The sequence below is a fragment of the Strix aluco genome, chromosome 18 (assembly GCF_031877795.1).
Source record: "Strix aluco isolate bStrAlu1 chromosome 18, bStrAlu1.hap1, whole genome shotgun sequence".
Taxonomy (NCBI): Eukaryota; Metazoa; Chordata; class Aves; order Strigiformes; family Strigidae; genus Strix; species Strix aluco.
The window spans coordinates 14,312,994-14,338,365 of record NC_133948.1 but is presented as its reverse complement, the minus strand read 5'-3'; the positions used below and the strand labels follow the sequence as shown (position 1 = coordinate 14,338,365).

General features: G+C 39.2%; 1 protein-coding gene across 2 annotated transcripts in view; it reads left to right on the top strand.

The window, feature by feature from the left end:
• Positions 1-25,372, top strand: part of MED13L (mediator complex subunit 13L) — a 201,650-nt gene that overhangs the window by 164,992 nt on the left and 11,286 nt on the right. For both annotated transcript variants that reach the window (XM_074844601.1, XM_074844600.1), the window contains 13 exons: positions 435-655; positions 3,843-4,048; positions 6,450-7,396; positions 8,064-8,243; positions 9,902-10,125; positions 10,719-10,911; positions 12,896-13,340; positions 14,740-14,959; positions 17,719-17,907; positions 20,546-20,769; positions 21,231-21,373; positions 23,044-23,202; positions 24,239-24,415. In XM_074844601.1, the coding sequence (XP_074700702.1) occupies positions 435-655; positions 3,843-4,048; positions 6,450-7,396; positions 8,064-8,243; positions 9,902-10,125; positions 10,719-10,911; positions 12,896-13,340; positions 14,740-14,959; positions 17,719-17,907; positions 20,546-20,769; positions 21,231-21,373; positions 23,044-23,202; positions 24,239-24,415 (3,528 nt within the window). The remainder of the gene's footprint in view (positions 1-434; positions 656-3,842; positions 4,049-6,449; positions 7,397-8,063; positions 8,244-9,901; positions 10,126-10,718; positions 10,912-12,895; positions 13,341-14,739; positions 14,960-17,718; positions 17,908-20,545; positions 20,770-21,230; positions 21,374-23,043; positions 23,203-24,238; positions 24,416-25,372) is intronic.

Below are 25,372 nucleotides of genomic sequence, written 5' to 3'. Positions count from 1 at the left end.
AGCTAAGTGCATGCTAATTCCACAAGCCTCCCATTTGAGGGCTCAGTATCAGCTCTAAAAAAGGGAAGAAACTACTCTGTATCTCCTTAGTAACAGTTGCTGGTGTGAACTTTGCATTGTTAATTAATCTATTATGAAATATTCTTTTGTTGCTGTTAAAATTTTACATAGAATTTGTGTATCTACCAGTTTGTTGTTTCTGCTGAACAATAAGCTTGCAAAGTATCCCTAGGAATTTTTGGAATTTATCCCTAGGAGTTAACTTTCCATCTGGATTTATACTGGTGTCAGAACTCTAATAAGTCTGTAGAATCTTTGTTAGGTTTTAACTGATGAAATTAGAGCTAGTATTGAGTCAGTCTCTTCTGTTTTATTGGATTTCCTTGAGAATTTGTGTTTTAATGATTAACAATGTATTACTTCATCATATTTAGCTGTGGCAGATCTCCAGAGGATGTTCCCAACACCACCTTCTTTAGAACAACACCCTGCCTTCTCCCCGGTAATGAGTTATAAAGATGGCATAAGTTCAGAGACTGTGACTACCTTGGGAATGATGGAAAGTCCTATGGTCAACATGGTTCCAACACAGCTTGCTGAGTTTAAAATGGAGGTGGAAGATGGATTAGGTAGCCCTAAACCTGAAGAAATTAAGGTAACATGCCAAAGATGTGATATTTTTATAATCTCATCTATGTATGTTTTGATTTGTATAAACAAGTCACGTGTAGTGTGTGTAGCAGAGTACTTTAACAAATGTCAACTTGATCACTGTAAAGTACATATCAGTCTTTAGTTGGAAAAAAAAAACTTCTCTAGTAAAAGAGCTTTTTAATTGTTGCCCTGATTTTAACTATAGGTATTTTTCTTCTCGTAATTTTATGTTTGTAATGTTTTTGTGTTCTCAGGAAACAAACAATATTGTATGTGAAATGAGCCCTATGCCTAACAGAAAGAATGTACATGTATGAAAAAACGTGTTACTTGTGACTAAGTAGCTGTTAAATGATTTATTTCTTCAGATAATTTTTCTGTAGCACCTTTTATGTATAGCCACTCCTTGCTGCCAGTCTCTGGGGATGCAGCTAGGATAAAATCATGCATGTAGAAAGGCTGCCTTTTTCTCTCTGAAATGTTGCCTTTTTTGGTTAGGGTTGAAAATCTCTGAGAAAGCCCAGGGGTTGAACTTGCTCTGTTTCTTCTTCAGCTGATGTTACTTCACAAGTTTTAAGGCCAGATGGGACCATTCTTATCTGACTTTCTGTATAACACAGGTCAGGTAATGTCACATAGTTACTCCTATATTGAGTCCTATAGTGTATCTGAGTAAAGAACTATTTTTAAATGGGGACTCTGCTGCTGGGTACTAGTACTCACCTCCCCGACTTTACATATCAAGATGTATCCATTTTTCCATAGCATCACATAAAAGGACTTGACATAAGCACCTAGTGTACATTGATTTGTATCTCATTGTTCCATCTTTAGCACAGGTTAAGAGGTAGGATAAAATCATTCTGCCTGCTTGTGTGTATTCTGCATTACTTAACTTTTTGGGCCAATTTTTGTCACTTTTGTCAGAAGTTACTGTTATCATATATCCATGCATATAGCCTGAGGGGGTTTTTTTATTTAAAAATGCCCGTTTCTGTGTAGAAATACACATCACCTTGTTCTGCAGCAAGCTCATTTGTATGCAAGCAATAAAAAGGGAGATACACACTATAACTCTGTCTTCCTGGTAGTCCCCGACCCTTGATTTTATAGCCTAATTCTTCTTCTTCAGGCCCAACCTGTCCCTAATCTGCCACAGCCTGTTCCTTCTATTTCAGCAGCCATTTCTCTCCCCAACACCCGCTCCTTCCCTCTCATTTTGTGCTCCTGTGAATGTTGGAATTAACCAAAGGCTTATTTTTAAGGATCTGCATTGCTGAGAGCGCTGTACACGGAGAGATGCAGCACTTGCAGTTTGCATGGACAAGAAGTGGCTATATATCAATACGAGAATACTGATACATAAATTTATCTTAGTATAAATGATTTAGTCAGCTATGAAGTAGTAAGTTTTCCTGCATGGCAGTGATAGTATACCTTCAGCAGACTGAACGTAAAGCACAGGCAAGTCACAGGGTGACTTCCTCCATAAGAGGATTCAGTTTGTCCCTGGGACAGGAGGAAGTCCCCGTCCCTGGGAAGAAGTAAGACAGGTTGTTGCATTCAGGGATTGTGTCTCCATATTACAGTAAAGTGTGTCTAGTCAGCCCCAGGAGTTACCAGCTCCCAGGGCTGCAAATTAAGCTGACACCTGTGAAGGGGCTGAGCTGGCAGAGAGCTTTTAGGAACAACTCTGGTGAGAAAGAGAGACTTCACAAAAGTGTCAGGGAGTCAGTTATCAGTGTGCCCCTCATGAAGACAGTTCACCACCTGGGCAGCTAGGCACGTGTAGCAAGTCTGCTTTGTTGTTGCAAGATCTCTTCTTCCTTCCATCCTAACTTCATAACTTGAAGGCATGATGAGAAAAGGCATCTTCTTAGAGGCTTTGCTGAAGTACAGCTGTCCGTTTGCCTTGTATAGTTTGTGTATCTACCAATTTTTATACCATTGTAGAAGTCTGAAATAAGTTTTTTATAAGGTTTGTAAGACTTTGCCTTGCCACAGACCTTGCTGGTTTTTAACTTCTGTTTGTGCAGTGAACTATTTGCTTAAGACTAGGATAACTTGGGCTTGGAAAGAAAATCTCTATTGGAATTTGTTGAGCTGAAAGTTTTTGAGTGGGAACAGATTTTAGGGCATCATTGACACTGAAGATATTTTAATCTCCCTCACAACCATTTTAGGAGTATTAAAATACATATTTTAATTCTGCCTGATAACATTTCCAACAGCACGGTTTACTTGCTTTTAAATGTGTCACACCTGCTCATATACACTAGTGGGGGAAATAAGCACCTAAACCCATTGCTAATCATTTTGAGAACATGTAAGTAGATTCCTTGTGCTGAGTATTCAGCAGCTGAAGATAGTAATCCACACATTTCTCATCTCTCAATGCTTTACAAGGTGCAAGGGAAAAAATGCAAAGATCTAACGAGATGTTAAATACTGAAATTCTGAGAGACTACTGTTACTATTTTAATAATGATTTTTACTTTGCAGTAGTGCCTCAAAAGGACTAGCTCTTTTCTTCTGAAAGAAACTTGGAATAGCTCTAGAAACTCTGGCTGAAGTTCTTGTCATCATTCTCTGCAAACAAACATGGCAGTCAATGAAAGTCCTGTTTGACTGGACTTCATTTATATTTATATTTAATATTATGTTTACTAGATTATTTAAATATTTATATTTAATATTTGGCATGTGTAAAGTGTCCACTTACTTGGATTATATTAATCCCCAATGTGGGGGTTATTCCGAGAGGCTGATTTAAGGCACCTAAGGTTTCTTCACACTGTGACTCAGCCTCTCTCTCCATTGTCAGTATAGATTTCTTGCAAAGATCAATCTTTTAAGTGCCTAAATTAGGTGCTTAAAGTTAGGCAGTATGAAAATTTCATAGCACGCTATTCACTTTTCAGACATAGCTTGTCCTAAATGAGTCTAATTGTGAAATCTACTGACATTAAAGTTGTATAGCATCTCAGTATAACAAGGAGCCTCAGCTGAGTTTCCTTGAAGGAACTGCTCTTGAATGTCTTGTAGAATGAATAAATATACTTAATTTTGGAAAAAATGCAGTTGTAGAGGGTTCAAACAGTACAATAGGTTCTAATTAAAAATAAATATCTAAGTATAAAGAGCAACCTTACCATATTGTTGTGAACAATGCCACTTGGATGTTACAGGATTTTTCGTATGTGCACAAAGTTCCATCATTTCAACCTTTTGTGGGCTCCTCCGTATTTGCTCCACTGAAGATACTGCCAAGTCAGTGCCTCCTACCTCTGAAGATACCAGATGCCTGCATTTTCAGGCCTTCTTGGGCTGTTCCTCCTAAAATTGAACAACTTCCTTTGCCGCCTGCAGCCACTTTCATTAGAGATGGCTACAAGTAAGTACTGTCTTGTAGGAAATTAGTTTGTCATGCCCATATCTAAAATAGTTTGTTAATTAAAATGTTTGCATATATTAACAGTGCTTTACTGTACACCAGAACTATAAAATAACCTGCAAATGTATTTTGAAGCTTTTTAATTTGTCATTGATACCAAAAAAGTTCAGTTAGTAGGAACATTTCAATTAGAAACAACTTTTGGAAGCTGGTGGTGTTACAGTATGTGTCCACTACACTCTTAGCGCTTTTAAAAGAACCAAAACATGTGCTACTTGAATGAATTGCAATTTCTGATGCAGGAAAATACTGTAATTCAACATAAACCAGAAGTGTTAGGGAATAAAATGAATGCACGTAACCTCTCACGTCTCTGCCCTCCCGTTTGAGTGTCCAGTTCTCCAGCCTGCAGCGGGGCTCCCCTCTTGTTTGTGCTTGTGTATTCAGTCTGAGCATCAGTCTGGTGATAGCGGGTCTTGATGATACCAGTTTGCCTTCCGAGGGCTCTTAAAATTTTGAGTAGGCCTGTGACAGCTCTCTTCTCCGTGTTCTCAAGTTAGCTCTTCTGAGTTCTTGTGATTTAACCTGAATGGGTCACATATGGAGCTGCTAATCAGACAGATGCTGATCGGCTGTATGCCATCTTCCCCTTTCAACATACTAAAAGAAAAGATGCCAAGTATGAGAGTGCTGTGGGCTATAAGCAAACACTGCTGTTAAATTTAAAAACCTGTATTCCTTCCTCTGTTCTCAGAAATTAGCAATGTTTATGGAAGAAATTCATTGCTAGACATCTTGAAAGCTATCACGAATTTGCACCATTAAATTAATAAAACCTCTTAAAAGGCTTAATAATACTACAAAGGTCTCCTGCTGCACTGCGTTCATTTCTAGAGGAAGTAGTCTGTATCTTTAAATCAGTCTGTAAATCCTTTAAATCGGTCCTTTTCTAGCTCCAAAGGGGATCCTTCAGTGTTCTCAAAAGAATTGCAAAAAAGAAATTGTAAACCCTTGATAGTGCTTAGGGAGCAATTTAAATCTTGGGTTTTTTCATAATAGTGACTGATTCACCAGGCCTGAGCTGGTTATTAATTTCAGGTATTTGTTGGGGAAAAACACCCTTTCATTTTCAATATAATCCAATTAGAGTGAAGATTATTACTGCAGGCTTCCGACGGAGTGGTGATTGACAATCAAGGTTTCTAGGTCACCTTTTCTTATTAGTCTGAGGCATTCAGTATGCTTCAGATTCAGAACTCCTTCAAACCTTTGTTCGTTTTTTTTTCCTGTCTTGCTTTGAGTTGGACATACGTCAGTTCAAAGGTAATAAAAAGATTCTAAGGAATAAGGTCTTCACTATTTTCCTTTTCAAGTCACTGATGATATGTGAGCATTAAAATAATACTCTTTTGAAATAACACACAAAATACACAGTAAGAATAGGCAAACATGAAGAAAACCTGTTTCCCCTTCTTTATCCAGACACTCACAGAATTTTTACACTTTCTCCTTGCCCTAATATGTAATGAACACGTTTCAAGAAAAGTCAGCAGCTTATTAGCAACTTGGAAAGAGAAAAGTTAAGATCTTATTCTTTTGATTGGCCCCATATTACCTGTTTCTTGATATGAGTCATTCCAAAGAGAAGATTGATCTCATGGGAATGTACAAACTGTTCTTTGGTCACTTGAATTTGGCGGAAAATGACAAAAACAGAGTAAGAAAAACCAGTCATGACAGGAGATGACCCAAAAATATGATTCTTAGCTTTACTGGACTAAGAGTTTGTAATGGAATGTGTCATATTGTGCTGTAGACCACTTACATTTATAGTATCTGAAATACTGTTATCAGTTGCATACCACCATGAGGCATTATCATATAAGTGCCACATGCATGACTTCTGACAGCTATTTAGCGTGATGATTTCTAAAATAAAGTAAGATTTCTATGCCTCTGAAATATTTTCTTCACTTCCACTAATGTGTATCTCTTTACAGATAATTGTCTTTAAAACAACTACAATTCTTTTTCTTTTCCCTAGAAGAGTTACAAATATCCTAAAATCTTAACTTAATAATTTATCTAGAGATTCTTCTCAAGAGCATTTGAGCTTTAGGCCATGGGAATAACCTTTAAGAGGGCTAAGTGCCTGAGATGATACCTTTTTATTACACTGATAGGAAACAATGGCGTTCATGATGAGAATTACAATTTTAGTTCAGAGACATGAGAAGAAGGTTATGAGCAGAAGGTGTGTTCTTTCTTTACTAGAGTTACAATGAATCCTTTCGGTTTTCACCATCTCCTTGTATTTAAAAATAAGTTTTGACAAAATCAGTCTTCACAACCAACCAGTTTGTGATGGCATTTGACTCTGTTTTTCATTTATTTCTTGTAGCAATGTGCCTAGCGTTGGGAGTTTGGCTGACCAAGACTATCTTCAGATGAACACTCCTCAGATGAACACACCAGTGACGCTAAATAGTACTGCTCCGGCCAGCAACAGTGGAGCAGGAGTTCTGCCATCACCAGCAACTCCCCGCTTCTCTGTCCCTACCCCACGCACTCCCAGGACCCCAAGGACTCCTAGAGGTGGGGGTACTGCGAGCGGGCAAGGATCTGTAAAATATGACAGCACAGATCAAGGTTCACCTGCTTCTACCCCTTCTACAACACGACCGCTTAATTCTGTGGAGCCAGCCACTGTTCAGCCAATCCCAGAAGCCCACAGCCTGTACGTCACCTTGATTCTTTCAGACTCTGTGTTGAACATCTTCAAAGACCGTAACTTTGATAGTTGTTGTATATGCGCCTGTAACATGAATATTAAAGGTGCAGATGTCGGATTATACATCCCAGATTCATCTAACGAGGATCAGTACCGTTGCACCTGCGGCTTTAGCGCCATTATGAACCGCAAATTAGGTTACAACTCTGGGCTCTTCATCGAGGATGAGCTGGATATTTTTGGCAAGACCTCAGACATTGGCCAAGCTGCAGAAAGACGGCTGATGATATGTCAAAGCAACTTGATCTCTCAGATGGGAGAAGGAGCTAGAAGGACCCAGGAACCTCCAATGAGCCTCCTCCTCCTCCTCCAGAATCAGCACACACAGCCTTTCACATCTCTGAGCTGCCTGGATTATATGTCCTCCAATAACCGTCAGACGCTCCCGTGCATGAACTGGAGTTACGACAGGCTGCAGGCCGACAGCAACGACTCCTGGATCGAATGCTTCAATGCCCTGGAGCAAGGCCGGCAGTATGTGGACAACCCCACTGGCGGAAAAGTGGATGAAGCCCTAGTAAGAAGTGCCACTGTACATTCTTGGCCTCACAGCAATGGTATGGGTCAGAACAGATTGTATTTTTCTTTGCGTTTTTTTGTGATGTCTATACATTTGTTTGAAACTTGCCAGTTGTGAGCCACTTAATCTTTGTGGGAAATGATATGCATAAACATATTCTAGAAATAACACAGATTTCTGAAAGTTTTATAAACTACATCTAAAGTGCCAGTAATCCAGTTGTCCTTAGACTTTGTGGTCTAAATTGTGAAAGAGTCTGTGGAATTTCACAAATCTGAAGCAGAGATACAAAACAAATTCAAGTGTTGGGGGGAAGGCAGAATTATGACCCCTTTTTTTTGGAGAAAAGTATAAGCAGTCAGGAGAAAAAGAAATGCTCTGTATGAAAATGTCACCAAGGGGAAAAAACAGTGATTTTATAATCAAATATTACCTGTTTATAAGCTGAAGATGCTCTGACTTCTGAACTGAGCTGGACAACAGTACCATTGAAAGGTATGTGAAAAGGACTATGACAGTTTTATTTCAGCAATGTTTTCATAAAGTACCACATTAAATGCTGGTGAGCTAGTTAAAGTTATACAAAATTTATGGGCATTGTGAAGAGCAATACAAAGGAACAATAAACCAAAAAATGTTGCCACCTCAAAATAATTCTACCTGTTCCTCACTGAAAATGATTGATGCTCCTTTGTCATTTGCAGTATTGGATATCAGCATGCTCTCCTCCCAGGACGTGGTGCGCATGCTGCTGTCGCTGCAGCCCTTTCTCCAGGATGCCATCCAGAAGAAGCGAACAGGAAGGACCTGGGAGAACATCCAGCACGTGCAGGGACCACTCACCTGGCAGCAATTCCATAAGATGGCAGGACGGGGAACCTATGGTACATACATTGGGCTATATGCCACCGGTTAAAATGAAAGCAGAGTTTTCTAGAAATGTGCGCTTTCTTCTGGAAATACCTTAGAACAAATGGGCTCTTCATACAGCTTTTGGGGAGCGTGGCTCTTCATATAGCTTTAAAATGCCTTAAAAGACGATTGAAGCACATGCTTGAATACCATAGTGGAGGCTTTACCCCTTCCAGATTGATAAACATTTACAGAGTCCAAAAATGCTGCGTGTCTGAATCTGTATTTTGGCTTGTACTGAAGCTAGCTGGTATATAAATAACATGAATGGAGGAAGCTGTTAAAGTACCAAATCATAATGGGGAGGAGGGGCTTTCTGAGCTATACAAACATACAAAAAGTGGGTATGATTTCTCCACAAATAGGTTTGCTGGTTCTAAGGTTTCCCATTGCCTTAATAAGAAGTTTCAGTTTAAGTATCTCCTGGCTGTAAGTGACACTTCTGGAAAATACAAATTGCAAAATAGATTTTGTATGTGCACATTTGCAAAATAATGACTGACCTTTATGTGTTTCTCGCCTGCAATTTATTTCAGTCTTAACGGATGCAGTCTTGCTTAGTTTTAATTCTGCAGTTCCATCGTGCTTTGCTTTATTTTCTCTCTGTTGGTATTTGATATATTGCTGCTTTCCCTTGGGGCTGGGACAACTTGTGGTAACTACAGTTCCTGTCTAAAGCTGTTGTACTTCATGAGTACTTCCAATCTAATAATTTTTTCAGGATTTGTAGCTTTAAGAGTTAGGATTTGCCAATTGCTACCAGAGAATAAAACTGAAATTACCATATAGTAAGTAGCAGAGCCTTTGATATAGATTCAGTAATTTTTACTGAATGTTGAGTGTTTAATATGGTTGGATTATATTCTGCAGAAACTACTGGGTATATTTTTACTTGAAATTTTCAACAATATTTCTTCTAATGAGCACAGTGTCTGGGAGATACCATGTTAAACTGGATGGTAATCCTCCCTGCTGGGACAGCACGTGCTCTGGAGCACTTCCTATGGAGAGGAGCAGGAGGCAAGTTTTAGAATTAGGATAACTTTGCATAGTATTACATACCTGGGAGTACATTTGCATCACCATTTTACTTAGTACTTTTGCACAACCCAGTGGAGGTAGATGAAGAACTGTAAAATCAGATTTTATGTATTCATGTTACTACTTTTGATTTAATAGGAACTCGTGAGATGTGGTTATGGTTATGGCAAAGTAAAACCACGAGATTAAGCCTCGGGAAGGGCACTACATGTATTTACAGTATACTGAAATATGTTTTATTGCAACTTTCTAGGAAAGTTTAAATGGTGCTTGGATTGGCTCCCTCTGCTTTGGCTGACTGAACTTTGATTTTATGACATTTCTTAAGTACAATATAAATCTTTCTTCTCCTTTATTAAATATTTTTTTCCAAGGAAAAAAGACTGTGGGAGAACATGTTTTATCAGGCATGATACACCCTCGATATGTGTTTCCAGTCTATGGTCAAACTTCTAGGAAACTCAGCATAGCAGGGGATGAGTGATTTCCAATATTCCTGTAAAAGAACCCACTTCCTGGTACATCAGAGAACCCACTGCAGTTAAATCAGTTATTTTAACATTTTTTCTTTCTTTTTTTCTCTTTGAAGGCTCTGAGGAATCTCCTGAGCCTCTTCCGATCCCAACTTTACTAGTGGGTTATGACAAGGACTTCCTGACAATCTCTCCATTCTCCTTGCCGTTCTGGGAGAGGCTGTTGCTAGACCCATATGGGGGCCATCGGGATGTCGCCTACATCGTGGTGTGTCCAGAAAATGAGGCCTTGCTCGATGGAGCCAAAACTTTCTTCAGGGACTTGAGTGCTGTATACGAGGTAGGAAAGAGGAACCACTCTGAATTATTTCTTCTTAAGTGTTGTTTCTGCTCTGCTGCATGTTCATTGGGAGAAATCCGTGTTTTGTAAAGTAACAATTATTTGAATAAGAATTTATTTAATTTTGAGGACTTTCTGCACTTTCAGAGTCCAAGAATACTAATTGAGTTACACTGATTCTCTGTGCATTTCAGGTATTTGTTGTCCTCTGTTCTTTCCCATACACATTCTCTTACTTTACAGAGGATCTAACACTAGGATTAATACAGTTGCACGAAGGCCCAACCAAACCTAAAGAACGAGGAGTAGATCAAAGAAATTGTTGCTTGCTTGTAATTGCTGGGCTGGAGATAAAACCATTTCCTCTTTTTAGCACGCACATTGCATACTACTGAATATGTGATTACCTTGTAACCTTAGTTTTGCTGTAAGTGCAATTCAAGTCAACAGATGAAGGTAGCCTTTTGGTTTTATATTTATTAAGAAGCCGCCAGATGTGTGCTGGTAATAAAAGGTTTACTCTACAAACCAGTCTGCATAACTTGTTCAGGTGCTTGGCATCTAGTTACAAGCATTTCTTCTCTCCTCACCAGATGTGTAGACTTGGCCAGCACAAACCAATCTGCAAAGTGTTACGTGATGGGATTATGCGGGTGGGGAAGACTGTGGCACAAAAGCTGACGGATGAGCTGGTGAGCGAATGGTTTAACCAGCCCTGGGGCACCGAGGAGTGCGACAATCATTCCAGACTCAAACTTTACGCGCAAGTTTGCCGGCATCACCTAGGTAAGTCTAGCGTGGCGCTAGCAGGCTCTTTCGTTTTCTGTAGGTATTTCAGAGGTTATTTGCAGTAGGTGAAAACACGAGGCTTTTTCTTAAGGGACAGATTATGATCTGTTTAAAACTAAAAAAGGTATTATGAGGCTTTATCTTAGTTTCTTAATCCGTCCATGTTAAATTTGCCTACTTTAGAAAGTTTTCTTGTTGTTTATCAGTCTGATGATCATGTCAGAGATTCTTTAAGAAAAGTCAGTTTGGTATAAGATGCTTTTATGTCTCAAAGATGATCCACACAAGGTTGAACGTATAAACTGGTGTGGTTTATATGCTTCTGATATGTATCATCGCACCAGTGTGACAGAATGGTGTGCATGGTGCCTGCAAGAATAACATTTATTTACGTAAGAGGCAAGTTCACTAAAACTCTGCAAAGGAAGAATGAGTTAACACAGGTGAAAAAGAGAAAGTAACAGTATCTTGATGACTGGGGCCTCCATCTACTGGGTGTGGATACTTGGAACCACATTTTCCTGAAGGCATGGTCTCCTCTGGAACTCATGTAGGCTTATTTCCATCCTGAAACAGTGACGCATTTTAAAAGATTAGTCTGTCTTTTTTTTTTGTTTGGTTTGTTTTGTTATGGCAACCTGCCATATTTGTTCTTTCGTAATGTCAGGTGTGCTTGTTTCATGAAGGAGTGTAGAATCTGAGAGTATGGAAGAGTATAAAATTTGGGGTAGTATCAGAAGACTGGTCCTGCCTGACCCTGGATGAGTCCCTGGACTCATCTAACATTGCTCCCAGATTTCACCTGGGGAGAGACACGGTTGTTCCGTTCCAGAGGCAACAAAACATGTATTGTGTGTATGACTGAGAAGTGGGATCTTAGCACAAGACACAGACCCATCCAGAATGTCACTGGAAATACATTTGCTGAGACAGTGCTGGTCAGCAAGACAGGCAGTGATCACAGAACACCAGCCATGTAAATGGTCCTTGCCTGAGCTGAAACGTGCAAACTATTTTTTGTTGTTGTTGTTTAAAAATAGCTAGGAACTTTTAAGTGGTTTCTTGAAAAGTGCTTGCTCCCTTTGCTCTGAAAAAGGCATGACAACTCTTAAGTCTGCTTACTTTGAGGACTGGTGATCTGGTCTTGGAAAAAAGTTTAAGCAAACGTATCAGAGTTAGCTGGGCAATTCTACAGACTGCTGAATGCTCGCCCCATCCTTTGAGGAACAGGCAGAACAGGCTAGGACACATCTATGACCCTGTTGCCTCATTCAGTCTGCTTTTAATTTTAATTTACCACGTAACTGGGAGGGAGGAATTATTGCAACACTACTTAACATGAATACCCCAGGCTTACAAGGCAGAATGTGCACAGCCTGTTGAGGAACTGGGCTCTTCAATTCACACCCGAGGCATCTGGCAGGGACAGTGTTGGAAACTTTCCCTGCTGGTGATTTTCCACCTCTAAGAGTAAATAACTAATAAATATTAATTTCCTTCTTTTTAGTTCATTTATTACTTAAAAATAATCACTGTGATATCTCTTTTTCTGATACTGAGTAGCAGAAATAACTATATTAAAGTTTGCCATTATTGTAGCTCAGGTAAAAAGGACTTTTTAGATTTTCAGTCTGACAAAGATAACCTGTAGTAGACTGCAAAGCTGAACACTATATAAAGCTGTTATCACAACACAACCTAGCCAGAGGTAATGACATGTCAGTCCCAACTTCGATTCACAAAGCTCCCCAAAGTCAGTCCTGTTCTTAAAGTCATTTGATTCATATCAGTTAGAACTGAAATCCTGAAGAATGGATTCCAAAGTAAATGTTTACAATGGAGATTGTATTCACTTAGCATTTGTATACTCCTAGAATATTCCAATAATGCAGCAAATATTGTATGACTTTATGGTTAGTGCAGTTCACTTTGATCTGAGAGACTGTCATTAATCTCCTTTCCTCTTTATTTGCTATTTCAGCACCTTACTTAGCCACTCTGCAGCTTGACAGCAGCCTGTTGCTACCACCTAAGTACCAAACCCCAGCGCCAGCAAGCCAGCCACAAACAGTACCTGGGAACACTGGACCTGTACCCTCAAATCCAACATGTCTTTCGGCTGCCGGGGCACCACCAACAGGCAATTCTTTTAACTCCACACCCGGTGGTGGGACCAGTAGCCTTCCAGCAGGAAGTAGTTCATCCTCCGGATCCTCTGTGCCACAACTGTCGGCGTCTTCTGCAACACCCGGCGTCAACCAGATGGCCACTACCTCTACTCCAGGGTTTAGTGGGAACATTGGTTCAGGGCAAAACACCAGCACTGGGGGAAACACAGCAGACCGCTCGCAAGGAAGTGCAGGTCCTGGAGGAGACACAGAGTCAGGTCAAAACTTACCACAACAGCAACAAGAAGGACAGGAAGGGTAAGTTACTGAAGTGCTCAAATATTTCAAGCTACTTCTAATTAAATCCACTGTTCTCCTGCTTTCATACAACTCGTAACCTTTAAGCCTTATGTAAATCCTTGAAAGGAGAGGGCCCTCTGACGTATGCAGTGCTACTTGACCACTTGTAAGTGGAGCAGGGCCCGTTTTTATTTGTTCGCAGCAGTTACTGATAAAGGGGAGTTGAAAAAAACCAACCTCCCCTTTTTCATGACAAGAACAAAGCTTGATTCAACTGCATGATCGTGGGTGTTGTAGTTCGTTTGAGATGCTCAGGATACCCCAGCTGGCCTGCATTCACAGTACAAGAAAAACACAGGGTGTCTCTCAGGTCCTGTGGCACACTCGTGGGCGACTCCAGCACACCTGTAATATTAACAGATACAAAATGCAGTCCATGGATTTTTTTTCCTAATTTGCTTGCATTGCAAGGGTTGTTTTGCAAGCAGGTATACTGTGAGGTCAGGAAACGGGATTATACTGCTGTTACTTTAAAATAAATTTTAGCAGCACAACTTTTTTAAAGACTTCATTATAAATAGTCATCCATCAAACATAAAAATCAGGCAAAGGTTTTTTAACATCTTATGTAAGTAACTTCCTGAGTGAACATGTTTTTCATTACTCTCATAATAATGCATATTACTAACAGTCATGATATATGTTATGGAGTTCCTGTATCTTAAGTGAAAAGCCCACATCCTGTTGTAGTTCGGGTTATCCTTAAGACATCTGTTCACTGGATCTGTGCAAAATACCATTTGATCAACTGCAGCATGGTTTCTGACCAAGTAAGTCTGAGCTGCTTTTTATCACTTACAGATGTTGAGCCTCCTATTCATGGTTGAGGCATGGAGGGGTGTTTTACCAAGTAAAAAATGTTCAGTTGCTCCTTCCATTACCAGTGGAACCTTTCCTGTAACTGAACAGAAGACTTCAGTCTCCATATTACTTTGGCACTTTCCCTCAGTTCTCAATTCGTCTCTCCCCCTTCCACCTCTCCCAAAAGAAAACCCTAAACAGCACCAAAAACCAGGCATGCACATACATAAAAAGAAAACTCACAGAGCTAGTATTAGTCAACTTTTCCATATTCTTCAGACATAATATATTCTTACTGCATTAGATGAGATTATGTTAGACTTCATGGTAAGTATCTTTAGTGCATCATTAATAACAAGTATTTTGGATTAAGAACTGCTGTGAGTGAAAGTCATCTCTCCTCAATCACTGTTGTCATGTTTTTTAGCTTTGCTTCTGAACATAATCACTTAGTACTCCTCTTTTTCCTCCTGCTTCAGCCTTGAACACCTTTACAGAAAAATAGTAAATAACAGTTGTAACATGCCTTTGAACTTAACAACGTGTATGTGTCTAGTGTTACAGAGAGGGAGAGAATAGGGATTCCCACTGAACCCGAGTCTGCGGACAGCAATGCCTACCCTCCAGCAGTTGTCATCTACATGGTGGATCCTTTTACCTACACTGCAGATGAAGAATCTGCCTCAACCAACTTTTGGCTGTTAAGTTTGATGAGATGCTACACAGAAATGTTGGATAACTTGCCAGAGAATATGAGGAATTCTTTCATTCTCCAGGTAATTCCACCTTCCTCTCTATCTTCACACTGGAGAGTCATTCTGTCACACTTTTGATACGTACGCTATACTAGAAGATACAAAACTGAAGATAATACATGAAATTTAGGTGACATTTACAAAGTATTTGGTTGACAGGACAAGTCCATATATTAAAAAAGCACTTTTGTTTTGATGAGGAAATTAATTTAAGGCAGCCACATATCCTTACATCAGATCCGGTGCATGGTTCTAGCAATCATACACACTAGATGCTTACTGAAGAGGGATTTCAATTATTTAAGTTGCAACTTGGGTTGCCACTGCCAAAAATGTCCAGTTGCTTCTTTGATTACTTTGCATATTGAGTTGTTTGCTTTTTATATTCTCTTGATTTATACTGTTTAATCCAAAAGAAGTATGTGAAACCAGACATTTAATGCATAATTTAACTATTGTGTTGTTATTATCTGCTTCTTAAAAATAATTTACCATGTAACTTGGCATATAATAATAGTTACTTACTATGGAATTACTTAAGAATTGAATTTGTGTAGTCAGAAGCAGAGCTTGGCCTATTGCCCAGACTGCCTGCATTTTGCCATGCCTCTTCTTTCACAGTGGCTCAGTCTAAATAAATGGGGGGAGAATGGGAGGCCAGAGATTGCAAGCTGTGCGTGTACGTGTGCAACACATGCAAGAAGCAACTTGTGAAGGATTTCTGTATACCTTATTCATGTATGCTCAACTTGGCTTAAAAGTATTTTAATCTAAATTATAAAAAAAGAATTGGAAGTTATTGGGCATGGAAAACATTTGTCATTTTTGGTAATCTTGACCTCATCGTTCCCTGAAAGGATGGGGGAAGCTGTCACCAATATATTTCAGGCTTGGGGATGAACTGAAAATCAGATTGACACCTTCATACTGTGGTAGACTCTGGGCAATTTAATTGATTCAGACCCAAAGATACTAAAAATAAAATAGCCCCTGATACCACAATGTCTGAAATACAAGAACATGTAAACTGTATATTGAAATTGTATCCTAGTCTGTGTAAGACAACTAACAGACTTACCAACACTTTCTAAGTACTCTTTATTTTCTGGGCACTTACCATTTGTTTCTCAAAATACGTGGCATTTTTCCAGTTTAAGTCAAAGCAGTAGACAGTTTTCTCTTTAAGTAAAGGGTAACGTGATATAGTTACCAGCACAATATCCTCACGGCTGTACCACAGTAGACACAAATATACAATTATTTCAAAATAAATCAAACCCAAATGTTTACAGATCTATTACAATTCATATATAGACTGGAAAAGCCCAGCTTCTGAAATCCTTGGATAAAGAGGTTGTCTTTTAAAAGCACCCAGTCACATCTAGTAAAATAAGCTACCAAAGATCCAATGGCTCAAGCAAGAACCATAGAGTAGTAGAAGTTTTGTGATACTTAAGTTTTATTGCTACTGAAAATATTTGTTAAAAGAATCTGCTTGGGTCTCATAGTGTTAGATAAAACATAAATATTTTGTATTGACAGTTTCTACTCCAAAGATCTCACTGTTCAAAAGACATTTCCACAGCCACCTGTAGGACATTGTACTTTTCAAGAATACATTAAAAAGAATGAGTTTACAGGGATTTAATTCTGATTTTAAAAAGGATTTGAACTGAATGAAAACATTATTTTTGTTATGCTTGGTTTACTTCTGAAGGAATGTTGTGCCATTTCTCCTTCCTGTTCTTGTTGTGCAGATGGGTCTTAACCTCCAAACTCAAATCTTATTGCAGTTCTGTTTCTTGCTGGTTGAGCATGTAAATTTAAGTGTCCTGCTTCACATTACTTTCTGAAACCAATAAAACTGAACAGCAGCGTAAGATTGCTGTTTACTAAATTGAAAAGGAGAAACAACCACATAAATCATTATAATAGAATCTTAATTCTGCTCTCTACAATCATCTTTAGGAATGTGCTGATGCCCCCATGGCCAGCAAACAAATACTAATTCTGACCACAAACTGTGGAACCAAACCTGCCTAAACACAAATTTCAGAATATCGAAATTATATAGTAAAGGCAACCTGCAGATGAAGATGTTCATCAGAAAAACAGTTTTTAAAAAATTAAAGGTGTTTGAATACGGGGTGTTTGGTTTTGGACTGAGGATTTAAAAAATTAAAATGAAAACTACCCCCAAGTTTTAGGGTATTGCTTTGAAAAGCCACTAGTAGTTACTTCTAACACCACGTTTGAGGTGTGTTAAACGTGTAATTAATTATGTGCCCTTTCCAAATTGCAGTATGAATGAGAAAGTGGACTTCAGAAAAAGAAGACTTGACTGGGGAGAATAATCTGTTCCTTTTGTGTAGTTGATTGGGTTTCTCAGTCAATGATGTTGACATCAGACACCAAAGTTCATTCCCAGTTTCTAGTGAGCTGTTTGTCAGCTGTTACTGGTGTATGATAGTGCTGCTGAGTTATTGTTCCCCATTTGGGGATATTATATTGGACAGTAGGAGGCTTAGCTTTCTGAGGGTTTGCAACCTTAAACGTATCACTGTGATGGAAACAGCAGTTTTTGTTCCAGTCACTGAATGTCGCAGCCGTTCCTGCAGAAGGGGGGCAGCAGCCCTGACAGGAGCCTGCAGACACTGAATACAACATCCACAGTGTCACGGTTGTTAAATGACTAACGAACAGGTGAATCTGGTTTGATACTAATGAACAGCTCTTTGAAGACTTTCAATCACGTTTTATTGTTTATATGAATTATCTAGATTGTGCCTTGCCAGTACATGCTGCAGACAATGAAGGATGAACAGGTTTTCTACATTCAGCACTTGAAGTCGTTGGCGTTTTCGGTGTACTGCCAGTGCAGGAGGCCGCTGCCCACACAGATTCACATCAAGTCTCTCACAGGCTTTGGGCCAGCTGCCAGCATTGAGATGACCCTCAAAAATCCTGAGGTTAGTATTGGTGTCAAGAAAATGAAAGTCTGTTAATAAACTGTAATCGCTTCTCTCAAATATCAAAAAAAGAGTAGAAAAAATACTTTTAGGAGTATTTTTTGAAGGTATAGAAGACAATGATAATATAAAGGGAAAAGGTAAGCTACTACTAAATAGAAAATAGTAAGAAAAATGTCAGACTGCTTGCTTTCAAAACATTTTATGCTTCTGGTTTTGAGTCAAAGTAAAAGGTGTGATCAGTATGAAAGAAGAGAAAATGTTTGCTGTTACTTGGGATTCTGAGACATTTTGTAATTTTAGTCTATAGCACTCCTACAAGAAAGTGTTTATGTCCAACATTTATTCATATACGTATATATGCATATATATTAAATAAGCTTGTGTGCCTAATTACAGATATTATATTAATTCCCTGAGGTGTGGAGAAATCCCCCTATTTCAGTGGTCTTATCTTTCATCTGTTTTTTAAACTGTAAATATTCAAGCCCTGTTTCTGGAATTTTAGGGATTTCAAAAGAAGAATGATCCATCCTCCTTTCTCTGAATGCTTTTCATTCTTTGAAAGGTAATGATGACTGTTTTATTTAGATTTAGTGGACCAACTAAACAAACACTTACTTTGGGATAAAGACATGCTTGTTAGGCTTTAAAAACCTAGTTTCAAAATCATCATAAACCCAACGTTTCATTACTCACGTAAAACCATAAGCTCTCACTGAAAATCTTTAAAAGCGGTATCACCCCAGGTGTCTCCTCTCCACATCCTCTCCTCAGAAAGGCCTCTCTTCAGCAGGATGGATGTTGCAGCAGTCATGCTTCAAGCTCTTTAGGTGTGAGGGGATGAGCAATAAACTTGCAAGACCCCTGCAAGCATCTCCCTCCCTTTAATTAATGCTCCTGCGCTGTTGCCAGGGCAGAACACTTTTAGAAAGTGACATAAGCAGAAATAGGATACCCCTTAATGTCTCTAAGAAAACATTGCAACTTACTTTTCCTCTAAGCTGATTAACTTACACTTTGCATTTCACATTTAATTTCCTGAAGAGATGAAAGACACTAAAAAAGGGGCAAATGTTTTCTTGAGCAGCTTGCATTTAGCATACTTAATTAATCAGATCTCTACTTTTTCCATTTTACATGTGTTTACTATCGGTCTGCACTGCAGACTTCCAAACTTTGCCTGAAAAATTAAGAAAAAACCCTGACAATTTCTAAATTACTGAGCAAGTGTGGCCAGGCCCATCGTGTTTTTTCTTTAGAGAGGAGTTATAAAGCAAAGATGGGTTTGGGGCCAACCATCTGGAAAGCAGCTTTGCCAGAGGCGACCTGGAGGTCCTGTTGGACAGTGTCTGTGTCTGGTTCTGGGCTCCTCAGTACAAGAAACATGGACACATGAGCAAATGCAGCAAAGGGCCACAAAGATGCTTAAGGGATGGGGGCATCTGCCAGCTGCAGAGATGCTGAGAGCGCTGCAGTTATCTAGCCAGGAGGGCTCTGATAAACCTGTACAAATACCTGATGGGAGGGAGTAAAGAAGATGGAGCCAGGCTCTTCTCAGTGGTATCTAGTGATGGGACGAGAAGCAGTGGGCACAAATTGAAATACAAGAAATACTGAATAAATGAAAAAACACAAGAAAACTTTTTTACTGTAGGGGTGATTGTACACTGGAACAGTTGCCCAGGCAGGCTGAGCATCTCCATCCTTGGAGATAGCATCCAGTATCTCTGATATGTCCAGTGAGTCCTGAGCAACCTGCTTTAATTGACCATTTAAGCAGGAGGATTGGACTAGATGATCAGAGGTCCCTTCCAGTCCCAGCCTCCTGTGATTTTATGACAATTTAAAAAAAAAAAAAAAAAAAAAAGAAGATGGATTTAATACCTTACTACTGTCAGGCTCTGCAGGACTGTCCATATATTATTTATAATACTAATTTGCATCTGCTTATCATTAAATGGCCTTGATTTCTTATAACCTGTTACAGGTTGGTTTTCGGAAGGGTAGTTTGTTTCTTAAAGAGCAGCATTATCACATGTACAGCACATCTGATGAATTAGTTCAATTCTGATTTGAAAACTAAAGGATTTCTGTATTAAACTGCGAGCTGTAAGATTTAAAGAATTCCTGACATCATGCCTGGTGTTCACGAAAGTCTGTTATACCTAATGTCTTGGTAGAAAACTGTACGTGAAGTCTGAGCTCTACCTGAGCAGTTTCTGAGTTAAGTCCCTGCTACCTCACATCAGATCGTGCTGCCCGTTGTTCTGTAGGCAGTATGTGAATGGGCAGAGGTGAGCAGATGGCATCAATTTTAGCAAAAGGATATGCAGAATTTGAACAGGACTGTTTCAGAGACTGGTATCACCCTGTCCAAAGACTGTTTCATACCTTAGTTTCCCTGTATGTAAAAAGAAATCTTTAGATAAGGTCTGAAGTGCATCAGTTTTAACTAGCAGAAATGAATTGTCTATAACCACCCTTTTCCCAGTATCTCTCCTGACTGTGAGTGCCTTGAATTTATTTATTGTTTCAAACTCATATTTTTCTGTACTCGCTGCCAATCTGTTTGTGCATTTCTTGCATTAAACAGTTTCTGATAGATCTGATGATGATTATGTTGACTTTATTGCAGAGGCCCAGCCCAATCCAGCTGTACTCGCCTCCTTTCATATTGGCACCCATCAAAGACAAACAGACAGAGCTGGGAGAAACATTTGGAGAGGCCAGTCAGAAATACAACGTGCTTTTTGTTGGATACTGTTTGTCTCATGATCAGCGTTGGCTTCTGGCATCCTGCACTGACCTTCATGGTGAATTGCTGGAAACCTGCATAGTTAATATTGATTTACCAAACAGGTAGAAACCTTTTCTTTTTACATTATATCTAGGTCTATAGTTGTCATCTCTCACTTCCATCAGCTTCTTGCACATTCCTTCTAATCATATTTCCTGCTGATGTGATCATGATAATGTTACAGTGAAAACAATTCAGTTGCCATTTTTATAACTTATAAACTGCAGAGGAAAAAAACTGTTACACCTGCTCTACAAATGCTACCTACAAATCTTGTCTTCAAGAACAACTGGTATGTTGCTCAGCATACTGACACCTCTTGCACGTCACTGCAATAATAGTACTGAAAGCAGACACATACTTTTTCTGCTTCTTATTAGTAAAAGTTAAGTTAAGGTACTCCACAGAACTGTAAGAACTACAGAGGGTAAGCAGTGAAATAATTATATAGACTAGAAATCTGAATGTTGTCCTCAATTCTCTTACTTTTTTTTTTTTTTTTCTGTTGTTCCTTAACCTCCAGGTCAAGGAGGAGCAAGTTGTCTGCACGTAAAATTGGTCTGCAGAAGCTGTGGGAATGGTGCATTGGTATTGTACAGATGACATCACTGCCTTGGAGAGTTGTCATCGGGCGGCTCGGCCGCCTGGGCCACGGGGAGTTAAAAGGTATGAAGTGTCAGTGCTGTCGCTGTGGCTTTGGAGTGAAGATGTGGCCTCAGTGTGCAAGGCAGAATGACTTACAGAATTGATCATGAACCTTTAAAACTAGAAAATTGAGAGTGATAATCCTGCCCTGGCACTGAATTCTTGTATTGGTTTCCATAAACAATTTGCTTGTTTGTACACTGGGTTTGACGTTACCCCCTCATGTCTTGTGGATGTTGTGTAGATTCACTAGTATTTGCACACTGTACTTCCAAGTGGAAGTCATGGAATTCGTCACATGTTAGAAACAGATCTGAACTATAGTTATCCTGTCACAGAAATGGAAACAGGATTCAGTTCTGATTCCTAAACCTAAACATAAGATAAGCAATCAAAAACGTCTTGCAAAAAAAGTTACTGAAAAAATGATTTTTTTTTCCTGTGGTATACAAAACTAACTGATAATCACTGATAACACTGATAATCAGTGTTAAGTTCCCAAGATTTAGCTTTCCTAACAGCTTTTGGGAACTTAAAGGGAGCTCTGGAGTGTTTTTGGTATAGGTGGAGACTGCCTGGCTTCACTTCAGCAGTGACTCCTCACACTCATTTAAATACAGGCATTCAGCATCTTTTCTTCCATTTCTACTGGCTGTGGCCATTATTCAGGTTTTGTTTGGTAACTAATTGAAAGAAAATAGGATTGTGAGAGGGTGCGCTCAGTCTTCACCCATCTCCTGAGCTGGAACATGAAGATAAATTAGACAGGAGGATAAAGATATTTCATGAGTGTTTGTCCTTTTACATTAACAACTGAAGGAGACATGAATTCCTCTGATTAGCTTATTGTAAGAGATTCTCTATTTCATGAGATTGGAAGAAAAATTTAGAACAGTGCACAATAAATAACAATTCAGTCTGAAAGCACAAAGAAATACTTTGGGGGGGGGGGGAAGTACTAATTAAATGCCTTCTCCCATATAGTACATGCAGGGAAGAAGAGCCGTTGCCTGCCCTGGTAGGGGAATTTGGTATCCATCACACACATGGGAGTTAAGTGGAACGAAGGCAGGAAAACAGATTAAGAATGTAATCAGCAACTCCCTCCCTCCCTCCCTTCCACATAATGTCATTTAAATGACTAAACGTAGTTTCTTGAATGTATATCTACACCTCTGCTGAAATTTGCTTTATTTAGTGTATTTTCATATCTCTGCTTATGTTTCAAGTATTCCAACTGTGCAGCATGTTAGATGAAAACAGATGTCCTTTTTGAAAAAAGAACCAGTGCGTTTTAGGAAAAGATTTGTATGTAACTAAAAAAGCATTAAAAAAAAATCTTAAAGAATAATCCTTATATGTTGCCCTGCTTCACGTCAGAGAAATACCTCCTCTACTTTACAGGTAGAATGAAAGACTCATTCTTAGAGAAACACATCATCTTCAGTGATTTGTCAGAGTAATGCAGTTAGCTCATGGGAAAACCAACAAACTACCACACAATAAAATACTCTGCAGTAACTGCTCGAATACCGAGCTCACAGCACCATACACCTTCTTTACATGGGGATGCAGTCTTGGATAGTACAGTGTTAAAGAAATGCCAAGTGTTACTAGTATTTTGCTATTTTCAAGCAAGCGCTGGCTTTTTCAGAACTCTTCTGTTCTATCATGTTGTTTATTCATTTCAGACTGGAGTATCCTCCTTGGGGAATGTTCCCTGCAGACAATCAGCAAACAACTAAAGGAGGTGTGCCGCATGTGCGGCATCTCGTCAGCAGACTCTCCTTCTATCCTCAGTGCCTGCTTAGTTGCCATGGAGCCACAGGGGTCATTTGTTGTGATGCCAGGTAAATTTTACCCAACTACTTCAGTGCCAGTGAAACTTTTATCATACTTATCACACCAGCACATTAATTTTGGGAGACTTTCAAGTCCAACAAGAAGACCTTGACTAGCGTGGCTAAATGTGGTGGAAAATAGGTTAAGCCAGCAGAATTCCCCAAAGTGCCATGAAGAGATGCTACACTGGGAGTGTAGGCTCCTAGGGAGAAGGATTACTGTAGGCCACTGCCGTACAGATGACTTCTCCTTGGGGAGGTCATGTTTTCAGGTGGGCCAGTTCTCATCAGCTGAAATGTGATGTAGACGCCCTCATGCAAGGAGGAGTGCAGACACTCTATGAGGCGACGGTGTGAAAGAGTAGGAGTCTGTGTAAATAGGAGTAAGGATAAACCTGCTTGCCTTTTCATATGCTTAAGTTATTTAGAGAGTTCTATTATAAGCAGTCCACGGAGTTCAGTTGAAATAAAGTTTAATTTTGAGGTTCCCTTTACTTATTTGTTGTATTACAGAAGCTTGTACTTTTTAATGTATGCGGTGACATATCCTTGCAAACTACTCTGGTTTTTTTAAGTCTAGAAATAAAAGATTACTACATGGAACAGAATTAAACAAGCTTGAAAATTACTCACCAAGTTGAATAATTTTCAAAGCAGAGAATTTGTAACATGAGAAAAGAGATGGCAAGTTACGCTTTTTTTCATGTCAACCAAAGTGGGGTATATTTCATAATTATACAGATGTATGTGTCAAAAATAAATTTAACTTGCTCATTTAACAAGTAAATCTTTGATTAAGGGGTAGCAGAATGAAAGGAAAGGTGGAGCATTGTATGGGAATTCACATAGTTAAACATTATCTATACAACTTGTGATCTTAATTTCAAGCTCTTCCAGTAATTTATTCTTTTTAAGATAAGAACCTTTAAACACATGTATTAGCTTGCAAACCCAGATCAGATGCACAGAAATTTAATTGAACACAGAACATATATTTTGGAGATGATTCAAATTAATGTCTCTGCCATTGCTTCTCTTCTGGAAGATGCTGTCACTATGGGATCAGTGTTTGGCCGGAGTACTGCGCTGAATCTGCAGTCATCGCAGCTCAATACCCCTCAGGATGCCTCCTGTACACACATCCTGGTTTTCCCAACCTCTGCTACTATCCAGGTGGCACCAGCAAATTACCCCAATGAGGATGGATTCAGCCCTACTAATGGTAAGTAAGCACGTGTCTGGTGTAAGAGGTGAAATACTTGCCAGTGCTCAGTCCCCTGTTCAGAACATCAGCAGCGCTGTACCAGTCGTCAGTAAAAAACCTGAGTGGACCAGTGTTCTCCCACGGCCCCCACGCCACCCTAATTTGATTTAAAGAGAAAAACACTGTACTTCATAGTTACAGGATAATATACTGTGTTTTTTCTGAAGTCTGTTTCAGATAATCATACCGGTTTATTCCAAAAGTGATATGGACCAATCATGGTACAGACTATAAGATGCTTTTTCTTGTTGCTGGGACTTGGTCAGGCCCACTTGTTTTTTATAGTAGTGGTTCACTTCATGCCCTGTTGTGTACAAAGTTTGTGAGGAAGCAGGTGCTTGTTTTATAATTTTAATCTCCCTGTAAAGTAGGCAAAATAGACCAACCCGAATTCTTAGTGTTAGCAGCGTGCTTTTTCAAGCGTTTTTAACCCTGTAGTTTGTGTCAGTGAGACTCTGGTTAATACTTTATATCAAATAAGTATTTTCCTGTTTTGCCATAAATCCTTAAAAATGATTGTAAAATAATTTAAATCATGAGTAACTACAAACAGTTTATAATAGAAGTATTTTATGAAGAGGGAAGCTACAGTATAGCGAGGAAGAAAGACACACTATTTTTAAGGAAAGAGTCTCCTTTGATCTGTTCCTCCTGGAATTTCAGTGGGCCTCACAGAAGGGAAGTTACCCCTCTTAATACTTAAGCAGCTGTCCTTTCAAGGCCCCAGAATCCTGACTGAATGCTGTGCTGACAAATATTTAACCTGCATTAACCTGCCCTTTAGTGCTTCAGATGCTAATTAGAATCAGGTACAAGAACTGGCGTTTTCCAAAATGGTGTTAAATTTAATTTTCTTAACTCTGTTCTACTTAATGATTAAACTGCTTCCTATGCTATTAGCCATCTCATTTATGC